The 24,756-nt window shown below is 39.3% G+C and overlaps 2 protein-coding genes across 2 annotated transcripts in view; one reads left to right on the top strand and one right to left on the bottom strand.

The window, feature by feature from the left end:
- Positions 1 to 157: 157 nt before the first annotated feature.
- On the bottom strand, positions 158 to 4,341 carry ormdl2 (ORMDL sphingolipid biosynthesis regulator 2). The gene is made up of 4 exons (XM_061769990.1): positions 4,208 to 4,341; positions 2,634 to 2,807; positions 1,949 to 2,100; positions 158 to 1,100 (listed from the first exon to the last, which is right to left on the bottom strand). Exons 2-4 carry the CDS (start codon positions 2,805 to 2,807, stop codon positions 965 to 967), a joined length of 462 nt encoding a protein of 153 aa, XP_061625974.1. The 5' UTR covers positions 4,208 to 4,341; the 3' UTR covers positions 158 to 964.
- Positions 4,342 to 6,714: 2,373 nt separating this feature from the next.
- Positions 6,715 to 24,756, top strand: part of hnf4a (hepatocyte nuclear factor 4, alpha) — a 30,800-nt gene continuing 12,758 nt past the window's right edge. The window contains exon 1 of the mRNA XM_061769946.1: positions 6,715 to 6,859. Within this exon, the coding sequence (XP_061625930.1) occupies positions 6,811 to 6,859 (49 nt within the window). The 5' untranslated portion in view covers positions 6,715 to 6,810. The remainder of the gene's footprint in view (positions 6,860 to 24,756) is intronic.

Genomic DNA, 24,756 nt, shown 5'->3' with positions numbered 1-24,756 from the left:
CTGCATCTGGGAGTGAATGTCAGTCACCGAAAAGACTAAATAACTCCAGAAAAAATGTCACTAGAATTTTATGTTGTTAAACCATCAGTTTATATAATTTTGCTATTTCTAGGTATGCAAGTAAAATGGACATTTTTAATTCAATAAAACAACATAACACCCAAATACAAAGTCATTTATTTGCAGAAAACAAGAAAGTCAACATCACCCCTGACACCCCCCCCCAAAAAAAAAAAAAAGCCCAGTGTTGTTTTGGTCTTAATTTTCTACAGAGCTACATAATTCTGGTGCAAATGTGGTTATGGAATAATAATCTTATACAGTTAAATGTATTTCAGTCATAACTTTGGGGTCATTCCTAACTACAATGTGGCCTGCAATGATTTCAATCATTCACTGATCATTTTAGGAACAGTAAAATCAGATGACTATCATAGCAAAGTGAAGCTTTATTGCTGATGTGTAAAATGCAAACAGGAATAGTTCGCTGAACAGCTGGGGGAAAACACAAAAATGCTGCAATTCTGCAATGGATGGAAACAACAATTCACATTAATAGTCACATGTGTACAGTTTACAAACTTGGAGCCTTTTCTGATATACACAAACGATTTCAAATCAGCTTTCAAGATCATCATATGCACAACAGATGAAGAACTCCAAAAATGGGGCAAAAAAGAGTTAGCGAGCGATATTCCTAAAGTAATGATCAAATCTGCAGGTTAAAAGTGTTGCTTCGTCCACAGTAAGAACAAATGATGTGTCACTGAATAAAACCCTCCCGATAAGAATAATTAAATTTCCATGAAACACAAGCGGCGCCTCGTCGCAAACAGCAATTCCATTTATGGCTCCACACAGACAGCACAAACAGATTTCATACATAAGAGTAATAACGTAAGAACAAAACAAACAAAAAGTCCAGTGTTTGGAGTTGTTACATTCCAGGGTTCATTTAGTTCTGTCAGTATTTATTGATTCCGAATATTCGCACTCCGTGGAATTGAGGCAACTTTGGCAAGAGGACACTCAAGAGCGAGCACGTGTTGATTAGGAAATGTGTCGCGTCGTACTTTGTGTAGAAACTGGCGAGAATATACCTGCCAAGAAAGCAACACTATTCACGTCATTGTTCGTTAAAGTGGTGATAATATAACAAAATAGCAAACACCAAACAAAAGATGACCACAAAAACCATTTACAGTAAACCCCCATTTATTGCCGGGAATACTTTCCAGACCCACCTGCAATAAGTGGGCAATTCAAAGTTGTAATATGTGACATACCATCAGATAAATCTGAAATACCTGCATGAAGTCTTTTTTTTTTTTTTTAACAAAATAAACATTTTTTTTTTTTTTTTAGTGAAAAGCCCATTTTCTCTGAGATTATAGTCCTATTTTTTTCAGCAAATAGAGGAATATTATCCAGAATCAAAGGTAATATTACCAGAATAAAGTTATTCTTGAAATTCACTTAATATTTTTACAAAATAAAGGCCTAATGTTTTTTCGAGTACAAAAAATACAATTTTATTCTGGTGAAATTGCAACTTTTTATCCCGAGATTAAGTCAAGCCAAGTATTGCCTGACATTTTTTCCTCTGCATCTTTCTTTTACACCAAATTTTATGTCAGAATATTACATTATATTATTTTTTCTCAAAAATACTAATTTTTCTTTCCTATGCATTTAGAGGTACACATGGTAGTTAACGGTTAACTTGATTTAACTGGTGTTTGGATTATTCATTTATATATTAAAATTATTAATGAATCAATGAATTAATAAAAATTTAATTGATCACACTCATTACTACAGTCATTATAATGAGTTATAATTATGAGGGGGTCTTTGGAAAAAAAATTCAAGGTTCAATGATGACTACGTTTTGAGAGTAGTGAACAAATGTTTTGACAAAGTGCTTATTTAGGAGAGGCGCACTTACAGAACGATTGGCGAGATGGTGAGGAATTTGCGCGAAGCTGTGAACTGGACGCCATAGTCCATCTGTTCCCAGTGTGTGAGCAGACGGGCTTTGCCCTGATCGGGGGTCTCGAAGGGCGTGCCCTTCACCGTGTGCAGGAACAGGTACATCACCTGCACGGGGGGGGGGGGGGGGGGGGGGGGGACGACAAGAAAACACTTACTCACTTTTGACCACAACCTGTGATTGACACTGCGGAGGAAACTTATTTCGGACGCTTCTATCCGGGATCTTGTTCTTTCGGTCACGACCCACAGCTCGTGACCATAGGTGAGGGCAGGAATATAGCTCGACCGGTAAATTGAGAGCTTCGCCTTTCGGCTTAGCTCCTTCTTCACGACAACGGACCGATTCAAAGTCCGCATCACTGCAGACGCTGCACCGATCCGCCTGTCGATCTCCCGTTCCATTCTTCCCACACTCGTGAACAAGAGCCCAAGATACTTGAACTCCTCCACTTGGGGTAGGATCTCATGCCCGACCTGGAGAGGGCACGCCACCCTCCAATTCATCCTGCCAATTTGAAATACTTCCAAAATTCCCCAGTTTAACTGCCCTTGGAAATTAACCAAAGATTTCATTCAGTTCCATTTTTTTTACCCTCAGTCTAGTCTAGATGGCCGCGAAGCCGCCTGGTGGAACTGACCAGGTTGTGTATGACGTTGGTGAGGGTCCATACGAGTGGCACGGTGAAGAAGGGAATGCTGAGCAGGACCACGTGCAGCACGACAGTTAGCAGCAGGTAGGCCAGCCAGATCCCTCGGCTGTTCATCACCTGCGTGTTGGGGTTGACCTCGCTGTGAGCCACGCCCACATTCATCTTGGACACAGACACAACAAACATGTCACAAAAAGGAAATAAAGGATCTAGTTCAAGGGGTTCAAGAGTCCTATCACATTTGTTGCATTAATTTAGTCGGGTTTTTTTACTCCTAAAAGTGGTCATGGAAAATGTTCATTCATTGCATTTTTTTCCATTTAGCTCATTAATTATGTGTTTAACTAATTTATTGTAAATAATAATACATTACAACAATAAACAATTTTGCATTAACATTTAACATTTTATGAATTTATGCATTCAATAATTGGTTAATTACTGTTAAAAAAATAAAATATATAAGTAAAAAACCTTTTGATCGTTTTTTTTTAATTTGTATTTGATGAATTAATTTTACATAATACAATTTTAAAAATAGTAAAATAAACTATATCTAAATCTAAAATTTTGTTCTACAAAATCGGTTAGTGTACATAAAAATAAAAAATGTAAAAAACACTTCGATAAAATCCACATTTTACATTATTTTTAATGAAATAATTATTTCTTTCAAATAAAAAATACATTTGCATACAATTACACACACACATTAACATTCATTGTATTGAATAATTAGTTAAATAAACAATTTTACATACACATTCTTTTAACCTCATCCAATAATGACTCGGCCCTTTAAAAAATATATATAATGTGGCCCTTAAACTTAACGTTTCAAAGATTATTATGTACTACAAATCATCTATTTTTGTCAATCTATCTATGCCAGCGTCATACAGTGACAGCCAGAAGGTACTAACTTGTGTTCAATAAACACGCCCACATTTCACAGCGAGCAAGTGCATTTGTGAGAAAACTAATACGAGATCATTAATATTGATGTATCACTTCAACATACTTTGAAACCATTTCCCCGTGTGTGTGTGTGTGTGTGTATATATATATATATATATATATATATATATATATATCCATCTATTTTCTACCTCTTATCCGAGGTCGGGTCGCGTTGGCAGTATATATATGAAATGTTGTTTTGTAACATTTTTGGTTTTGGTGGTGGTTTTTCTGATGTTAAATTTGTGACGAACGAACGACTCCGCCCGCCAGAGCTCTACTAGGGATGAAAACAAGCACTCCCTATAAGAGCGCTCACAAAAACAATAAATAAACATTTTATAAATGAACAACGTTATATATGCACAGGGCTTAAGTGTTATCTGTTCGAGTGGGTTGAGACGTGAATTGAGCCCCACAATTAAGACTCGAGCTCGTTCCGTTGTTCGCATGCTAGCTAGCTAAAGTTAGCAAAGGACGGGTCAAAACTGACTGAAACTTAGGATTCAGTAGAAAAAGTGGCGGTCGGGTGGTGATAAGTGCCTCTAAATGGTAACGTAGCGTGGCCAACTCTTGTAGATTTGTTAGGTTTTAAACTTTACCTTCTCGTGCTGTTTTCGCCGACCAGGAAATCAGTTGAGGTTACACCCCGCCCTCTTGGGCTGTCCCTTAATCAAGTGTCAAACGCCTCACTCGGAGCCCAAAACTCCTTAAACCAAACCAAAGCAAAGAGCAACAGTGACTTTCCACCTACGACGTTATTTAATTCCCCATCTTCTGGTCAATTATGTTTGTTGAAGGAAACTTAGTCGCGGCTTTATTGTGTAGCACAAACATTAGTCATTCACTCTTCTCACAACCTTTTCAACTTAGAACTGGTACACACACACAAAAGGATTTTTCAAATCTTAAAAGATTGATTATCTGTTACAACCCCCCCCCCCCCCACACACACACACACACGAGATAAATAATAATAATAATTCATAAATAAAAAATAAGGCATTTAACAGTTTTGGTTGTACTGTGCGTGGTCTGCTCCTATAATCTTAACACAAAACACCACACACAAAGATTCTGCTCCACCTTTGATCGAGAATCTAGTCCTCAAAGACAGAAATCTTGCATGATCAAAGATGGTCCAACAAAAATGAAGAACAAACACAACCGGTACACGCTGCGCTGATGTTTCCCGAGTGCGAAGGGATCAGAGGCAGGAGTGTTGTAGAATGGAAAATGTCGTTAATAAAGACTTAAAATAATAATAAAAAAAATACTGCCATCTGGAGAAACCACTTTTAAAAATAAAAATTCACGCTTAACACACCTCAGACCACAGGATAATCTTATAGGATAATCTTATACAACTTAAAATAGTATTTATTGTCCTTGGTCTCTGCCTAACACCCTTGTATTCTGATAACTCTTCTTCTGATTTTTTTATTACTTTTTATTAAATGTCTGTAGACTTATGATAACTAAGGATACAATAAATAGGCTCCAATTATTAAGACAACAGTATTTTTTGTGGTTTTTTTAACTGAGGCCATCAGAATGGGATAGGGCATGCATTGGCGTGCACACTTGTTTTGAAAAATATAAAATTTTTGATACAAAATAAATTATTCATCTCTTTAAAGTAATTATTCTAGATTTTGTTGAAGTAATATTTGATTAATATAGCGTTTACCTCCCACGGGCGTTTGAGTTTTGTGCGAAATTACGACAACCTGGTCTAACACGCCCCCTCACAAAGTTTTGCCACTCACCATGCGCTAGTCGCGAAAAATAGAGCCGTGCCGCCGCTGTACAACTCGACATGCGAAAAAAACAAAACGTGAGCGAGATAGAAATACTACGAGCATAATCAAACCAGAGCTTTGAATTGGCTCAAAGCAAAGGTAGGGAGGAGTCATTAGTAAGCCTGTCACGATAACGACTATATCGATTTATCGTTCGATATATATAAAATGGGCAAAATATTTTTTTCCGGACTCAATAAATCATCATCGTTGTGGTATGCCGACAGAGAGTTGGACGGCTGTGTCATTAGCCGCAAATGGGCTCATGGAACGCGGACACACTTGTAACTAACTCTAACCCACAAGGGGGAAAAAAATGGGTAAAAGTGAATCCAATGTCGGGCTTGCTGTCTTAAATTGATATTTTTCAGCAGAGTACCGTGGACAAAACAACAACAACAACAAAAAAGGCATGAGGTCAGCCATCACGGAGTTTGTTGACTGCCACCCTCAGTACATTCTCCACTCCTCAACCTCTTTCATGCACTCCTCACCCTTTCACTCATCTTTTGTATAAACCTGCTCTCTAAATGAACTCATTTTGTGAGCCTAACAGCATAATTGCGTAAGTCATTTTTGAAGACAAGAAAAAAAAAAAAAAAAAAAAAAAAAGCAAAACAAATTCAACAAACAAGAAGAGTCCAGTTGACTCGATTCAACCTTACCACGACCTGGATGACATAGAGACAAAACAAGCATAATTGGAATTTTTTATTGATGTGACAGTAAGTTAAAAATAAATTGGGCAATTACATTATTACCCTAATGATGCGGGAGTTATGAAAATACAGTACATTCTAGTAGTAGAAGTACATTCTCTACTTCTCATTGTCTTTCTTCTCACCATTTCTTTCTTATTTTGTAAAAAAAACTTCCCCTGAATTAACCTAATTTTGTTAGTCGAATAGCATCATCTGCTTAAATATATTTTGGAATGTTTTTAGAAAAGAAGAAAAAACTAATTTGAGAATCCAGTTCCCTTAATTCAACTTAAGCGGATCACCATGATCTGGATGACTTACAGTCTACACAGACATTAAAAACCCATTTTTATTGGTATTTTTGATTGATTTTGTGATTAATTTAAAAATAACAGCCTATTCAGGTCTCGACTTGTGATGCTGTGCGATGATGAGAAAGCACATCATAACTTGTCTATTTGAGTTTCTATCATCATGTTGCCATAGTTACAGCCGCCATATAGATTGTTGTCCATACGAGCCTGGTTACTGTTTAACCTCCCCACCCACATTTGCCCAGATTAGGAAAATCAATAAGATAACAGCGGCCACGCCGGCCTTACCTTACACCAACACTCTTCTCACACTTTCACATTTCACACTGGCAGGAAAAGGAGAATTCAACACATCCTTTTTTGCGAGGACACTTTGGAGGAGGACGACATGGTCAATGTAAACACACAGGTCAGCTCAAGTATGGAACGGCCATTTGGTGAGTGCACGTTTGAATTCAGTTGTGCTCAGCGGATTGTGTGGAAAGTCTGCTCTCTCGCTTTTCTTTCGCTCTTCGGCGGTCGGGGCCCGAGCGCGACAATGTCAGCGCCGTTTATGTCTGGCTTTTTCACACGGCTCTTATCGGGGAGGTGTGTCACAGATATGGAGCCTGTTAACAAGGCCGTGGAAGCTGCCCCCCCCCCCCCCCCACACCCCTCCCACCATGATGGATGTTGTCGTTTTGAGATGATGATAGTGATCATCACTTGTTGTGCTTGATTAACTTTAATGTGGACAGAGGTGGCAAAAGTGCTCACACGCCATACTTAAATGGAAGTACAGATTCAAAAAGTACTGATTCAACGTCTATAGTCAAACATTTAAAAAGTAGACTGAAATGTAAAGATTTTCACTGTCAGTTTCATGCATTATCCATTTTGACTGATGTGAAGGGAGCTTTTCTCATATACAGTATTTGCATTAGAAAATAATATTGATTGATTGATTGTTTGAGTTATAGATTTATTTATGTAAACTGGACCCGCGCTATTTGCGCGGGATAGGGACTGGGCCGGACCGTGAATAGCAAAAATCTGTCCGTTATAATTGCATTAAAAAAAAAAAATTTAACCCCAAAAATTCTTCAATAAGCAGGGATATAGTGCCAATCAGCGTTTTTTTGAAAATAAGGGAAAACATTTTGAAACGAGAAAAAAACATCCACGAATAGGTGAATCCACTGGTGCCAAACTGCAAGTAGGCGGGGTGCACTGTATTTATTATTATTAATAAATAATAATAAAAATAATAATAAATACAGTGCATAAACCAAAATAATAATAATAATATTATTATTATTATTATTATTTTGGTTTATGTTTTATGCTTGATCTGATGTACAACACTTCGCTACAGCTGTCGTTGTTGTTAAAATGTTCGATAAATTGTGTTGATAATTCAGCACAACATTAAAACCAGCAGACATTCCAGTTACTTCTTCCCCCTGGCAATCTTCTCAGTTGATCAATTATTTAATTGTTACACTTGACCAATTTTAGGCAGCACGTTGGATGACAGGTTAGCACATCTGCCTCACAGTTCTGAGGTCATGGGTTCAAATCTGGGCCCTGATCTTCCTGTGTGAAGTTTGTATGTGCTTGCGTGGGTTTTCTGCGGGTACTCAGGTTTCCTCCCACATTCCAAACACGGGCATGGTAGGTTAATTAAGAATCTAAATCAGGGGTGTCAAGCTCATTTTTAACATGGGCCACATCGTAGTTATGACCTCAGAGGGCCGTTATGGCTGTAAACCCATGTAAATGAATTTTCATTGATGGATAACTAATTTTGAAATCAGAAGCCTTTAAAATATTAAAAACATTTTAAAAGGCGGATTGGCAACAACAACAAAAAGTGTTTGCAAATTATTAACGGTATTGCAAGTGAAGACAATTTGCAGTTTCAATATTGTCGCAAGAAACATGAAGTCGACGCACATGATTTGCTTTCGTGGGCCACATAAAATCATGTGGCGGGCCGGATCTGGGCCCAGGGCCACCAGTTTGACACGTGCTCTAAATTGTGGGTGGGTGTGAATGGTTGATTGTCTTTATGTGCCCTGTGATTGGCTGGTGACCCGGTCAGGGTGTACCCTGCCTCTCACCCTCAACCCCCAGGCTTAGTCACTCTGCGTTATGTGCTTAACTGTTGTTGATCAGTATTACTACACTACTGAACACTTTAAATTGCTTGAGTACTCTCTGCATTATTTGCACAATGGTCGTTGTATCAGTATTACTGCACTACTGGTCGCCTTTTTATTGCTTAATGAGTCGAATGTGTTTTGTGTTTTATGTGTTTTTCTACTTATGTGTTGATGTCCCAAATATATATTTTGTTATAGCAGCTTGTTTCTGGTAATAGAGTAGCTCCAACTACCGAAGGAATATTCCTTGTGTTTTTAACACACTGCCAGCCAATCGCAGGCAAAACAAAACAACATACTGTAATAGAAAATGGTACCGGTAAATTAGCTAATGATAACAATTGAAAAAAATACACCTAACGAGATCTAAACCGCATCTTTACCTCTTTCTTTATTTACATCTTTTTTGATATCATCTGCAGAGGTTGGAAAAAGTGACAAGCCTATTTTGACAAAGTAAGGAGTACAATGTACAGATATCTGTTTTCAAATGTAGGGAGTAAAATGAAAGTCTCTAGACAAATAAAAGTCGATGTCATACGTTGGCTGACATGCCGCAACTGTTGGTACGGTTGCGCACTGAGCATTTAATAAGGCTTTTTAGGCCTCAATAAGCAGCAGCGGCAGCAGCAGCAGTCGCCAAACTAAACACATTATAAAGTTTGCCTCTGGATCCAATGTTCATTCACAGAATCATTTGCATGTAACACAGGATGCAAATTGAGTTGTTACAAAACTCTGGGTAGAGAGAAGAAAAGTGCAAAACAAGGTGTCAATTTCACTCACTCATCCATCCATGAATGAGGAGACACTGTTGAAGTGATTTGAGTACCTTTAAGGTAGAAAAGTGTGCAAGTGAAAGCCCATTTGATTATGTTGTCAATTTTTAACAAAAAAATTGAATTTGATAGAAGAAGTGATGGAAAATAATGGCAACCAGAGTATTAGTATTTTTTAAAGTTATGTTAAGAAGGTTAGAAGCAGTGTTAGTTAAATGTTAACATTTTGCTACAGAGTTTCTGCTTTGCAAGAAACATGAAGACATACTTTATTTGCTTTGGTGAGTAAATTGAGATTAAGATTGCCATGATAGTTTTCTGTAAAATATTGACATCTTGTTTTAAGTAAAGGTTGGTAAACACTGGTTATACGTACAAGCATGCACCCTTTTAGAACTAGCTTGTGTAACAATAATACTATAAAGTAGGTGATCCGGTGTCGGTATGGCAACTACACTGTTCTCCTCAATAAAATTGAGTGTGCCATACATAATTTTTGAAGTTATCATCCTAACACCAGTACCTGCAGTTTAGTGGTCACTGCATTGAGGAGTATCTGCAACATTTGCACAATCAACATTGTCCCAGATTATCGCACTACTCGCTTGAAGTCTCGGTGCCCTTTGCACAATGGTCATTGCACCGGACTATTGCAATATTAGTCATTCGAACTGCTCTAAGTGCTAGAGGACTCTGCATCTTTTTGAACAATTGTCAAAAAATAAAATTGTACCGGCATTACTAGATCACTAGCAACCCTTTATTGCTCAGTGACTGTTTTTGTCAATGTCTTTATGTCTCAAATGTGTTCTCGATCAATTGACTGTCTGTTGTCGTACTAGAGCGGCTCCAATTACCGGAGACAAATTCCTTGTGTGTTTTTTGGACACACTTGGAAAATAAAGATGATTCTGATTCTGATTCTGATAATGTCGTCCCTGTGTTTATTGTATACGGTTTTGGCAAAAAGATCTGCAGGGAAATGCTGGCAAATGGGCTGGCTTTTTACTTTATCTATTGTGTTCTGCATATCATTTTTGATGTGATGTTGTGCTGCTGGTCATCATAGGATTTCTTTTGTTTATTTTGATCCAAAATGGGTGAAAATCTACATAAAAATAGGGGCGGAATAAGATGTTTTTCCTCTGCAGTTTGTATAGTGGAATAGTCACGGCAGTGCTTGGTATGCTGTCAGGCTTCCATTACTGTACTACTCTTACAAATTTAGAATAAAAGAAGCCATATACACCACAATTTCATGTTTACCATGAAAACACACTGTCGTATATATCCACTACTGTTCCAAAGTTTGGGGCTCACTTAGAAATGTCCTAATTTTTAAAAGCTTTTCTAATACCAAATTAACGTCGAGACTGTAATTTTGGTTACCGAGTATTTAAAAAAAAATAAAAATAAAAAAATATATATATATATGTATATATATATATATATATCCATCCATCCATTTTCTGAGCCGCTTCTCCTCACTAGGGTCGCGGGCGTGCTGGAGCCTATCCCAGCTGTCATCGGGCAGGAGGCGGGGTACACCCTGAACTGGTTGCCAGCCAATCGCAGGGCACATAGGAACAAACAACCATTCGCACTCACAGTCATGCCTACGGGCAATTTAGAGTCTCCAATTCATGCATGTTTTTGGGATGTGGGAGGAAACCGGAGTACCCGGAGAAAACCCACGCAGGCACGGGGAGAACATGCAAACTCCACACAGGCGGGGCCGGGGATTGAACCCGGGTCCTCAGAACTGTGAGGCTGACGCTCTAACCAGTCGGCCACCGTGCCGCCTATATATATATATATATATTAAAATTATTATTTTAGTATTTTTTAAAATCTCTACTATACATTTATATTTTGTTGGGAAGGAAAAAGTAGTAATCTTATAAATAACGTCAGATTTATAAACATGAAATATATATATGTACATAATATATTTATATTCAAGTCAAAGTTTAACAAGTGAAGAGAGTCACATTTTAAGCAGTGACTTTCAAAAATACAACTTTAGTCGCATAATATTACACCTTTGATTCTAGAAAAGATGCCATTATTTATTCAAAAAATATGACTATATTCTTGAAGGAAAATGCCTTTTGTTCTTGAAAACAATAGGAATTCATTCCAGTATAATAGGCCTATTTTTCTAAAAAGAAAAACAAAAAATAACAACTAAGCCATGGCTCGTTGACCATGGGGGGGGGTTTCAGGAGCCTCAGTTTGAGAACCACTGCTTTAAGTTACCTGACTGAGATGATTTTGACATCAACAACATTTACTGTGTGTATGACTGGGATTGCTGCCAGTCGTTTGGGTCTTGCCTTGCTTCTTAAAGTCTGTCAAATCTCAAGACATTTACGTTACAAATACATTATTTGGCAGCGGCCCACTGTAAGCTTCTTTTTGGACTGGATTGGACTATGCTTTGCGCAAAACAGTGCAGTGGTGGCAAGTAACCAAGTCCAAATATTTTGTTTTGGTTTTCTCCGGGCACTCCAGTTTCCTCCCACATCCCAAAAACATGCGTGGTAGGTTGATTGAAGACTCTAAATTGCCCGTAGGTGTGAATGTGAGTGCGAATGGTTGTTTGTTTGTATGTGCCCTGCGATTGGCTGGCGACCAGTTCAGGGTGTACCGCGCCTCTCGCCCGGAGATAGCTGGGATAGGCTCCAGCAGCCCGCAACCCTAGTGAGGATAAGCGGTAAAGGAAATAGATGGATGGATGGATGAATTATACAATCATTTCTGTAATTAAGTACACTAACTCTCTGTACTTTTTTTTACCTTTACTTACAGTAAGTGTGTACAGGAGTGGAATCATTAGGGTAGAGTTAGTATGTATGTATCTGTACTTCTACTGCAATACGGAGTGTGAGTACAAGAGCTGAAGGAGAGGAGCAGCATCTGAGCCTTGTGGACCACGTGGTCTTAATTGCTCAACGGTCCCAAACGGCCGAGCTGTGTCGAATGTAAACACGACGACGACAGCCGTTCAGCAGCCGCTCGCTCGGCTCACGTCTGTTTGCTCGCAAAAAAACGAGGACTCCTACAGTCTGGTCAATATTTAGGAACCTGCGACCAAGCATTTCCTTGCGACAGCTACTGGTGATCAACATACTTGGTCCTGCTCATGATGATACAGAGACAAATAGTTTGTGGTAAAAAACACTGATACAACATGCAATTTTTTGTCTTACAACACACACGTTTTATTACTTTGCATGTGAAAAAAAGAAACAACAAAAAAAAGATAAAACAGAATATAGTTTCCATTTAAATAAACAAAAACAAACACTTGTTTAGTACGTTTATTTCATAGGCACAATTCAGATTACACAGTGCAACTTCAACCTGTTACAAACAAGCTCAAAGTAGAACTGACGTGTCAAATATATAGATTATAGCATTTGCTAGTTTCCATTGATTAGAAAATGAAAGGTAAAAGTAAGTTGGCATAGAAATTGCATGGAGACAGATACAGTGGGTATGGAAAGTATTCAGACCCCCTTAAATTGTTCACTCTTTTTTTTATATTGTAGCCATTTGCTAAAATCATCAAATCAAGTTTTCCCCACATTAATGTACACACAGCGCCCCATATTGAGAGAAAAAAAACAGAATTGTTGACATTTTTGCAGATTTATTAAAAAAGAAAAACTGAAATATCACACAGCCATAAGTATTCAGACCCTTTGCTCAGTATTTAGTAGAAGCACCCTTTTGAGCTAATACAGCCATGAGTCTTTTTGGGGATGATGCAACAAGTTTTTCCACATCTGGATTTGGGGATCCTCTGCCATTTCTCCTTGCAGATCCTCTCCAGTTCTGTCAGGTTTGATGGTGAATGTTGGTGGACAGCCATTTTCAGGTCTTTCCAGAGATGCTCAATTGGGTTTAAGTCAGGGCTCTGGCGGGGCCATTCAAAAACACGGAGTTGTTCTGAAGCCACTCCTTCTGTATTTTAGCTGTGTGCTTAGGGTCATTGTCTTTTGTGAAGGTGAATCTTCGGCCCAGTCTGAGGTTCTGAGCACCCTGGACAAGGTTTTCGTCCAGGATATCCCTGTACTTGGCCGCATTCATCTTTCCTTCGATTGCAACCAGTCGTCCTGTCCCTGCAGCTGAAAAACACCCCCACAGCATGGTGCTGCCACCACCATGCTTCACTGTTGGGACTGTATTGGACAGGTGATGAGCAGTGCCTGGTTTTCTCCACACATGCCACTTAGAATTAAGGCCAACAATTTCTATCTTGGTCTCATCAGACCAGACAATTTTATTTCTCACCATCTTGGAGATCTTCAGGTGTCTTTTAGCAAACTCCATGCGGGCTTTCATGTGTCTTGCACTGAGGAGAGGCTTCCCTTGCGCCACTCTGCCATAAAGCCCCGACTGGTGGAGGGCTGCAGTGATGGTTGACTTTCTAGAACTTTCTCCCATCTCTCGCCTGCATCTCTGGAGCTCAGCCACAGTGATCTTTGGGTTCTTCTTTACCTCTCTCACCAAGGCTCTTCTCCCCCAATTGTTAATTTTGGCCGGACGGCCAGCTCTAGGAAGGGTTCTGGTCGTCCCAAAGTCTTCCAATTCAGGATTATGGAGGCCACTGTGCTCTTAGGAACCTTAAGTGCAAAATACTTCTTTTTGTAACCTTGCCCAGATGTGTGCCTTGCCACAATTCTGTCTCTGAGCTCTTCAGGCAGTTCCTTTGACCTCATGATTCTCATTTGCTCTGACATGCACTGTGAGCTGTAAGGTCTTATATAGACAGGGGTGTGGCTTTCCTAATCAAGTCCAATCATCCATCCATTCATCCATCCATTATCTGAGCCTCTTATCCCCACAAGGGTCACGGGACCACTGGAGCCTATCCCGCAGGATGCAGGGTACACCCTGAACTGGTTGCCAGCCAATCGCAGGGCACATGTAAACAAACAACCATTCGCACTCACATTCACACCTACGGGCAATCAGAATCAGAATCATCTTTATTTGCCAAGTATGTCCAAAAAACAAAAAAATGGTAAAACTAAATTTAGAGTCTTCAATCAACCTACCACGCATGTTTTTGGGATGTGGGAGGAAACCGGAGTGCCCGGAGAAAACCCACGCAGGCACGGGGAGAACATGCAAACTCCACACAGGCGGGTTCGGGGATGGAACCCTCAGAACTGCGAGGCAGACGCTCTAACCGCCCAAGTCCAATCAGCTGGACTCCAATGAAGGTGTAGAAAAATGATCAGAAGAAATGGACAGCACCCGAGTTAAATATTAGTGTCACAGCAAAGGGTCTAAATATTTATGGCTGTGTGATATTTCAGTTTTTCTTTTTTAAATAAATCAGCAAAAAATTCAACAATTACATGTTTCTTTTCTGTCAATATGGGTGCTGTGTGTACATTAATGAGGACAAACATTTACTTAAATGATTTTGACAAATGGCTGCAATATAACAAAGTGAAAAACTTAAGGGGGTCTGAAAACTTTCCGTACCCACTGTACACTTGATGGTAAAAAGACAAAATAATGAAATCTTACTTAAAATTACAGCAAAACATGGTGTAGTTAAAAGTGTTCACACATCTGATTTTGTTTTAGCCACTTTAAACAAAGTAATGATTAAATATGGTGAAATCCAATGATCTTATCATGATTTATGTTGTTAAATGTAGACTAAATAATATCTAAGATGAAATAAATATGTGTGTTTTTTTTATGGGGCTGTTAAACAAAAGAGAAGAATCAAAATGCTGACAAAGTACCACTTTTGAATATTAACATTGTTAATTGCTTCTCAAATTGTGGAGCCAAATGCAAATGCAGTAAAGCAACAGGTCGCGGAAGGTGGAAACTACATGAGTATTCATTTCTAATAGAAAAGAAAAGAAACAGGTGATTAGGTGGGTGATTTGGCGGGTGAAATGAAAAGAAATATTTCTTCGATCTAATACAGATAGAAAGGCATTTGTAAACAACTCAGCAATTTCTTGAACTTAAATTGACATTTTGACAAATTTCAATCAGGTTTCCGAACTCATCACGGGACAGAATCTGCTCTTATCAAAGTGCTAAATGATATAAGGTTGAATACACACTCGTGTCAATTCTGGTCTTTTTGGATCTCGGTGCGGCTTTTGAAATGGGAGATCATAATATACTGTTGAACAGGTTGGAAACGTGGGTAGGACTAATTGGAACTGTCCTTAAATGGTTCAGGTCCTACCTGGAGAAAATAACCATTGGAAGTGTTCAATCTCATCAAATGGCAATGATTTATGGGGTCCCTCAAGGGTCAGTTCTTGGACCCCTCCTGTTCAGCCGGTATATGTTACCATTGGGTCAAATTCTTCAGAACTTTGACTATCATAGCTATGCAGATGACACAGTTATATCTAGTAGTGTCTCCAGATGACTACAGCTCAATTGAGGTGTTGTGTCACTGTCGAAAACAAATAAATGGATGAGCCAAAGTTTTGCTCTATTAAACCACAACAAAACTGAGATCATTGTTTTGGCAATACAGAGGATTGCTGTTAGTAAATACCTGGAGTCACTCTTTTTAAAAAACCAAAGACCAAGTCCGAAATGCGACGTTCAACAGTCATATCAAATCAATTACTAAAACTGCCTTCTACCATCTGAAGAACATATCCAGAGTGAAGTCTTGCATGTGCCAAGCAGACCAGGAGAAGCTCATCCATGCTTTTATCTCAAGTAAACTTGACTATTGTAATGGTCTTCTGACTGGACTTCCCCAAAAGAGCATTAAACAGCTCCAGCTCATTCAGAATGCTGCAGCTCGGGTTCTGACCAGAACAGAGAGGTCGGAGCATATTACTCCAATTCTAAAGTTTTTATGAAAGAAATGCTCATGGAATATAAACCCAGTAGGGCTCTGAGATCGACAGACTCAGGGCAAATAGTGGAGCACATGGTCTAAAGCAAACATGGTGAAGCAGCATTTAGCTATTATGCTGCACACAAATGGAATAAGTTGCCAACAGAAGTGAAGTCAGCCCCAAGTGTCAATGTTTTTAAGTCCAGGTTAAATACTCTTCTTTTTTCTCATGCTTTTTTAGCAAATGTCCACTTTTAAAAGATATTTCTTGCACTTTACGCTGTTTTAATTGGACTTCTATTTTTTTGTCTCTTTGTTTTAAATGTTGATAAGCTGTTTTTTCCTTTGTTTTGAAATGCTTTTAATCATGTAAAGCACATTGAGTTACCTTGTGTATGAAATGCGCTATATAAATAAATTTGCTTTGCTTTTGCTTTATATTTTGCTCTACTAGACACTTCAATTTGTACCATTGCACAAATATAAAGCAAACTGTAGCATAGCATAGTATTGGAGGGTCTCTGGAGTGCCTTACACAACCAAGTCCTTTTTTGTGTGTGTGTGTGAATTGTTGCTGTCAAAAAACGCGTCTTTAAACAAGACCGGACTAAAAGTAACTGCTACCATGTCAAAGCCAAAAACTATGCAGAGCTGCAGTATTGTTGGATGCAAATTAGCTTCTGATAATAAACGCACTGTATGACGTTACATAGTAGCAGTCACAAGCACGAGCAGAAAAACCTTTTATTTGTGTGGCTGCAAACAAGGACTGGACGATACGATTCACAAATAGAAAAACAAAAAGACAATGACATAATTCAAAAGACGTTTTTAGTTTTACAGCATCGACTTTGGTCAAAACATGTACCATGGATATAGTAAAAAGCCTACACAACCCTGTTCAAATGCCAGGTTTTTCTTATCTAAAAAAACAAGAACAATATTTTTTTTTTATTAATTTCCATCATTAGTGTGACCGCTAACCTGTACAATTCAGTTGGAAAAAAAAGAACTTTCTTGGAGAGGGGAAGTGAAAATAAACAAACTATTTTGTGGTTGCACAAGTGTGCACACCATCTTGTAAGGGGGGATGTGGCTGTATGCGTGGGTTTTCTCCAGGTACTCCGGTTTCCTCACCCATAAAATGAAAAACAGTGTTGCCTTGAGATTCAAGTGACCCGACTTCCAAGATTTTCAAGATACAAGCCGTTGTTCGGACGATTTTTTTCTTTGATTTGATGCGGCCACTGTATGGTGCCAGCAAACTCAACTCACTTCACAAAAAGCAGAAGTTTGGCAGAGAGAGAAAATGCCAAAAAAAGAGGCTTCAAACTTTTAATTGCCACTCCCAGCTGAAGTTTAGTGTCAATGTAAACAAAAAGAATTGCACATTGTGTCCCGGTATTTACAGCAATGGCTGACTGCAGCTTACTTTGCCTTTAGTCCACTATCTTAATGCTAATGCTATGACATAATGGCAAACACTTTAGGCAACGATTAGCATCTAGAGTATGTGGCGGTGTTATTATCCTTTGAGCAACCTACATTTCAACACAAACAGGGCAGCAGTACATGTAGACAATATAACTGTACTCACAGTCATATATTCTTTATCCTCTGTGAAGAATGACATATTCCTGCTGAGGTGTGACGTCTCCTCTGTATCCATGTACAGTATATCTGTATGTCTGTCTTATACTGCCCCAAGGTGGCCATGGCGCACACACCAGAATAAGCAGCACAATGTGCAATCAAATAAGAAAATGGGACACATTTGTGTTAATTCTATTTAAATATGTCACTACTGTATGTTTTTATCATTAAAAAAACAGATTACAAAATGTTTTTCTTGGGAGGCTGGAACAGATCAATCGTATTTCCATTCATTTCAATGACTTGAGATACAAGTGTTTTGAGTTATAAGTGTGGCCAAGAAACAAAATAAACTCGTATCTCAAGGAAACACCGAAGAAATAAAATGACCAAATAAACTTTTTTAAATGAGTTGTTTTCGTATCGCGATACAAATGTCCTTACTTTACCTTTGCTAGTAGGTAAGTGCAAACCGCGGTGCTTGTGCAAAAGTAAATTTTTGGTGAAGCTCAAATGAGCTCCATACTTTTGCCTTACCTAATCCAAATTTGCAAAGCAGCAGCATTTAGTCACACGCATGAAACAGAGCTCTAAAAGCATTTGCACAGTACTATGAAAGAGGATTAGAAAGGACGTGAAACTCATGTTATGCACAAGTTCCATAAAATCAACCAGCTCCTCCTCGAATCAAGTGTAACTCAATCAAACATGTTTTCCACGATCCACTCCCCATCTGCGCACATCTGCAGGGAAGTGTTGCCCGTTCACTTGACACTATTAATCGCAGCGTTCAAGTCTCCAATCAAATCTCATTGTGACAGGTATTAGGGGATTACCACAGAGTGCCCCGGGCCCTCGTGGCCCAGACAAACATCCGCGTCCAGTCTCAGGCCGCCAGAGCTGCCCGCGAGCTCATGGGCCTGCTGAGCCCCGCAGGCCGGCTGAGCGTCGGGCTCGGCCTTGTCCGGGATGTACGGCTACGACGGGACGCCGCGCTTCTCCAGCACAGGTAAAAAAAAAAAAAGGATATTGCGTTTTGGGGAGTAAACCGGTGCCTCCAGATTATCTAGAGTTTGAACGAGTTTCTGTTTGTGCTTTTTGAAGATCAGCTGCGTAGAAAGCAAAAGCTACTGGAATAGAACAAGTAGAAGAGGAAAACCGTTGTGGAGACACAAATGTATCTTAAACCAACCAATTTCTATTTATGAGTTGACCATATTTCAGCCAATGAAATGTATGGCTGGGTAGTACTGTATTTAGTATATCCACATGGTGGCAGCAGAGTCTTCATTCAAAGATAACAGTCCATATGCTTCATTTCATGCAAAGCAGACTTTGTATATAATATGTCTGATTCAGAGGTGGAAAAACTACTCACACCCTTTTCTGAAGTAGAAGTGCTGATACTCGAGTTAAAAAAAAAAGATTTTGCTAAACAGTAAAAGTCCTGATTCAATTCCTTTACTTTAGTAAACATAAACAAATACAGATTCTGAAACTTGTACATTATTTTAGTCCAAAAGTAAAAAATAAAAGTGAATTCATGCAGAACACAAAAAGTATAAAACGGGGGGAAAAATCATTTATACATATCCTGAAAAGCATTCACACTGTACTTTTGAATTACAGATACTGTAAAAAACAAACAAACAAAAATCCCTGGTCAAAGTAGTACTGATTCAGCTCCTTAAGTCAAATTGAAGGGGAAAAAAACAATACAGTACGAAAACAAAATACATATTTATTTAATTAATGGAACAAAATAAATAAATGAAATAATATTCAATGCACAGCTGCAAAGTACTGATACTCGGTACATAGGTAAAAGTACAGATACTTTCGGGCAGATATCTGTTTTCAAATGTAGGGAGTAAAAATAACAAGTTGACAGAAAAATAAATACTCATGTACGGGTACCTAAAAAAAAAAAAATCAACTTAAGGACAATAACTAAGTATTTGTATTTCATTACTAATATTTTTAATTTCCCCCCTTCTCAAATTCTTATTTTTTTTTTGCATAGTTCACCCACTTCAATGTTTGAGATCATCAAACAAATGTAAATGTCAGACAAAGACAACCCAAATAAACATAAAATGCAGTTTTTAAATGGTGATTTTATTGACTTTTTGGAAGGTGTGTGTCTCCTTACATCTAGCATCAACGTAACACAGCATTTCAGAGAAAGATCATATCAACAGTCAAACATGGTGATGGTCTGGGGCTACTTTTCTCCTTCTGGACTTGGATGACTTGGTGTGATAAATGGAACCATGAATTCTACTCTTTACCAGAAAATCCTGAATGAGAATGTTTGGGCATCTGTTCGTGACCTCAAGCTGAAGCGCACGTGGGTTCTGCAGCACGAATACGATCCAAAACACACCAGAGGGTCAACTTCTGAACGGCTTAAAAAAAAAAAAAAAAAAAAAAAAAAAAAATCAAAGGTTTTGGAGTCTAGACTTGTGGTGGCATAAGTTTAAAATAGCCGTTTATGCTTGAAAACCCCTTGAGTGTTGCTGAATTTAAAAAATTCTGCGAGGAGGAGTGGGCCAAAATATCTCCACAGAGATGTGAAAAACTCATTACCAGTGATAACAAAAATGTTTGAATTCAGTTGTTGCTGCTGAGGGTGGCCCAACCAGTTATTAGGTTTAGGGTGCAATTACTTTTTCACAAAGGGCTAGGCAGATTTGAATATTTTTCCCTTCTTAATAAATAAAATCACCATTTACTGAGATTATCTGTCTGATAATTAGATTTGTTTTGATGATCACCAGAGTCGCGGCCGTGCCGGAGGCTATCTCAGCTAACTCTGGGCGAGAAGCTGGGTACACCCTGAACTGGTCGCCAGCCAATCACAGGGCACACATAGACAAACAACCACTTGCACTCACATTCATACCTACGGGCAATTTACAGTCTTCAATTAACCTACCATGCATGTTTTTGGGATGTGGGAGGAAAACCGGAGTACCTGGAGAAAAGCCACGCAAGCACAAGGAGAACATGCAAACTCCAGGCGGGGCCGGGGATTGAACCCGGGTCCTCAGAAGTGTGAGGCTGACGCTCTAACCAGTCGGCCACCGTGCCGCCCCTGTACAATGCAGTTCATTCACTTTCACAGTGCAGTACTGTACTACAAAAAAACCTGTAATCCTTACACTAAGAGGAACCAATGTAGAATATCCCAATTTCATTTTTCGTGTCATGTCTAGAGCTCTTTAGGTTCGTGAAGGTAACGTTTGTGTCCTATTTGAGCACATCGCAGTGAGAGCCTTGCTCGCTAAATGTCTGCGGTTCGCTCGGCCGAAGGATCTCCGCACGGAGGCGATAAGGGGGCTTGAAGACGAGCTGCTGACACAGACGGGCCACAAGTGGACATGAATCCTCAGCAAAACAAAGTTAATGATTTCAGGGCCTTATCGTGGGCTGTGATTGATTTACGTCTTGCATGGCTCTCCATGTTTATTGATGCAATTGTTTACTTATTTGGTGCACAGAGGCGACTTTTGACGTGAAGTGACACAGAGGCATTTTGACAGAGTCTCAAGCTGATGTGCTATAGAGCCACCGTAAGGATGAACGCATCGCATTTGTTGAAATATTATAGGTCAAGACTGACCCGAGAGGAAAGAGCAATGATATCTTTTCCCAAGTGCACACCGCCGTCATTTTTTTATCTGACTTTTTATCATCTTGTAATATGGTGCGATACTGCCAGGTTAAATTGGCCCTCGTGGTTTATGATTAGCCTGAAACCAAATAGATGTCACGAGTAAGAACGATGTGAACACTCCTGTGAGGTTTGATTTAGTGACTAGCCATATTTATGGAAAGCTTCTATATATCCAGCGTTACCCTTGAACATAAAATGACAAGAGGAGACAATGTTAATAATGACGAAGACTTCTTCAGGAGTTCCTCTGTCCTGAAGCACAGACGCATACGAACTCTCCGCTTTGTTTAACAGCAGCCCTCTGAGCAGTGATTGCCATCATTGAAGATATCAAATGTTTGAACTCAAGTCAAACTCTCGGCCCGAAGGCCACGTCCATCATATTTTTTTTGGGGGGCCCATAAAAGCAAATCAAGTTTGTCTACTTACTTTATTGGTTAACACAAAGGACCCAACCAAAAGTTGGTGGGAACATTTTTACTTTTGTATAGCCTCCCTTAACTCACGTCTCACATTTGACACATTGACGCATTTCATTATTTACACCTCAAAACAAAAAAGACACAAAACTATTTTGAATACAAAAAAGAAATATATCGAAAGAGATTTAAAAGGTGAACATATATATTTGGTGATTTTTTTTATCACCATTTCCATCATCATTATCATCCTTATTATCACCATTACGCCACAAAAACATTTTTTGTTCTTCTCATGAGAGCAGAAAAGCTGTTCCTAAATGATAATTTTCTTCACTTTTTACAGATATCACAACTGCTTTTCCACCAAATCCCTTCTTAACATTATTCCACCAATAGTGGTTGTAACTATTTTCCATGGCCTATGATTTCAAACTCATTTATTATTAAAAAAAAAACATTCAAAATGAAATGCAGGGAACCTACGTGTACATAAAATCATGATTTTCACAGTCATAACAGTCCTCTGAGGACATCGCGGAGTACTTTGAAAAGCTCTATATAAATACAATGCGTCATTGTTATTTTGAAGGTTAGAAAATGCTAGCAGCACTCAGAAATTAAATGACACATTCAACATAACATACACCATTGTAGGCAAAATCACTGCATTCCGGGAGCTAGGGAAATGTATGATTTTTTTTAACCCCCCCCCCCCCCCCCCCCCCCTTAGTCAGCCACTGGTGCTTGCATAAGCAGTGTTATTTGCAGATAGTTATCTGTTGACACGGTCCCTGCCATGACACTCCATACTCACCTATCTGCTCCATCTACTGCATGACAGCAGAGCAGCAGCCTCCTTTCTGCTGCAGCCAGCACATTGTCAGCCTCCTCTCGCTTCGCTCTTATCAACACTCTGTTGGATGCGCCTCACAAACAAACGACTCCTGTGGTGTGAGAAGAAGAAAATAAGTCCCGGGGACAGGGCATATTCCTTTTCCCCGTAATTCCGTTTCCTCGCTGCTTGCTCCTGTATGTTGGGTGTTAATGTGTGGTCGGCTTCCCTGCCGCGTGAGTTCGCCTTTGAGATGGGACTTGTGGGAATGAAACGCGCTCATTGAGGAGACGCTACAAATAGGCAGTGGTTGCAAATGGAGTTTGGTCAGTGGTCGGAGATTCCTATTCGGAATAGATAGACAGGACTTTGTTCACAAACTGGAGTTTGAAGTTTCAAAGGGGAGACTCGCACATGTGTTACATCAGGTCTCGGCGGTCCTTTGACTTTTAGCCCCCGGGGCAGGGGTTTGGGTGACTGATTATAAGACAGCGCTTTCTGGCCCGTCGCAGTTCAACATGGCAGCCTCCCTCCCACTTGCTCTTTAACAGCACACGAGTGATGTCATATGGATGTGGCGCGGGCGCCAAAGTGCACAACACACACTCAGCTCATTAGCTAACACTCCTCTAGTTCTGTGCACGGGACTTGTATCTGATGTAAATCAATTTTCCCCATTGAAATGCCATTAATCGTTCCAGACCCCCCCCCACCACCACCCTTTTTTGGTTAAAGGTTTTACATAAAGAAAAATAGCACTGTATTGTATAAAAACAGTAAAAGCAAATGGTTTTATAAAGGATAATTAGTTACTCTATGTATTGTCAGTGTTGGGAAAGTGCATTCTCTCCGCAAACTGTACTCTGTAGTGGTATAAATGGGATAAAAGTTATGATCAATAAGGCCACCGCATGCAATAAGGGCGCATGGTAGACAGCCGACAATCTGGCCAAACCGAAAGATGCCTCAAACTAAGTCTGATTTATATGTCATTTCGGCTGCACGCTCTTTTGTTCTTCTTAATGCATTGCCGAGGTATCGGATCGCGACTCGGTATCGGCAGAAACTTGAAATCCAGTGAAATCCAGTGACTCGGACTCAGGTGCATCCCTACACCTTACATTCTAGTGTGAGTGCAACATAGGACATGGGCGATTAGACATGGACGACATGGTATAATTTCAGGCTTGTTAACCCGGCAGTATCTGAAACCACATAACAGGTTGTCAGTTCATGATTAAGAAAGCTATAACCGTGCAGATTATATTTTATAGTCCTCTACAGTATATGACTGTTCCTTGAGGAGTTCACAGAAAACTAAGATGGGAGCAGCAATAAAAACCTTTTAATGGCAGGTGAGATAAGATTTTCTTTGGTGATGACTCATGTAAAGCTGATTCGGACTCTACCTCGCCCCAACACACCCTCCCCCAACCTCACTTTGAAATAATCAGCGCACTTCTTGAGCAAATAAGAGCATTGCAGAAGAGCAGATCGAACATGTTGTAAGAGATGACCTCTGTACACACACGCAAAATTGTTTGGCCATGTTTTTGTGCACACAAATCTTTATCGACGTGCGCTGCCTCGAATTTCCACCACAACCCGTAACTTGCTGTTGGTCAAAACTCCATTTGGGCGACTTTAAAACTACATTTACCATTTGGATGAATTATTCTTACAATAACAAACTGTGCCATCATATAATCTTGATTAACTGTTGAAGAAGAAGCTAAACATTCTGTTAACAATAATAAAGCTTGTTTATGGTTGCTAGCAAGCTAACATATCTTTACTGACCCTTGTTCCCAAACTTCCGGGTCACATAAATCAGTTCAATTAAATATTAAAATCAAATTCAGTCCTGTGGCCTGTTTTTCCGGTTTGTATTTTTTTTTCAAACCATTCACACTCACAAGGTCACTGACTGGGAACAGACCCAACGCTCAGAACCCGTGTGAGTGAACCACTACGCTATCGGTGCATCACGGTGTACCAACATCTGGTGGATATTCTTCTCTTACCAGCATTGAAAAAG

This window comes from Phyllopteryx taeniolatus, chromosome 1 (genome assembly GCF_024500385.1).
Source record: "Phyllopteryx taeniolatus isolate TA_2022b chromosome 1, UOR_Ptae_1.2, whole genome shotgun sequence".
NCBI lineage: Eukaryota > Metazoa > Chordata > Actinopteri > Syngnathiformes > Syngnathidae > Phyllopteryx > Phyllopteryx taeniolatus.
Note: the sequence above shows the minus strand (reverse complement) of the source record. Positions and strands in the feature narration are given on the sequence as shown.

Excerpts from the sequence above, each read along its gene's own strand:
- ormdl2 (XM_061769990.1), bottom strand. The coding sequence starts at position 2,807 with ATGAATGTGGGCGTGGCTCACAGCGAGGTCAACCCCAACACGCAGGTG. Across the intron at positions 2,101-2,633 it reads CCAACGTCATACACAACCTG|GTGATGTACCTGTTCCTGCA; the intron begins GTCAGTTCCACC and ends CCCCCCGTGCAG. Across the intron at positions 1,101-1,948 it reads ACCATCTCGCCAATCGTTCT|GTATATTCTCGCCAGTTTCT; the intron begins GTAAGTGCGCCT and ends CTTTCTTGGCAG.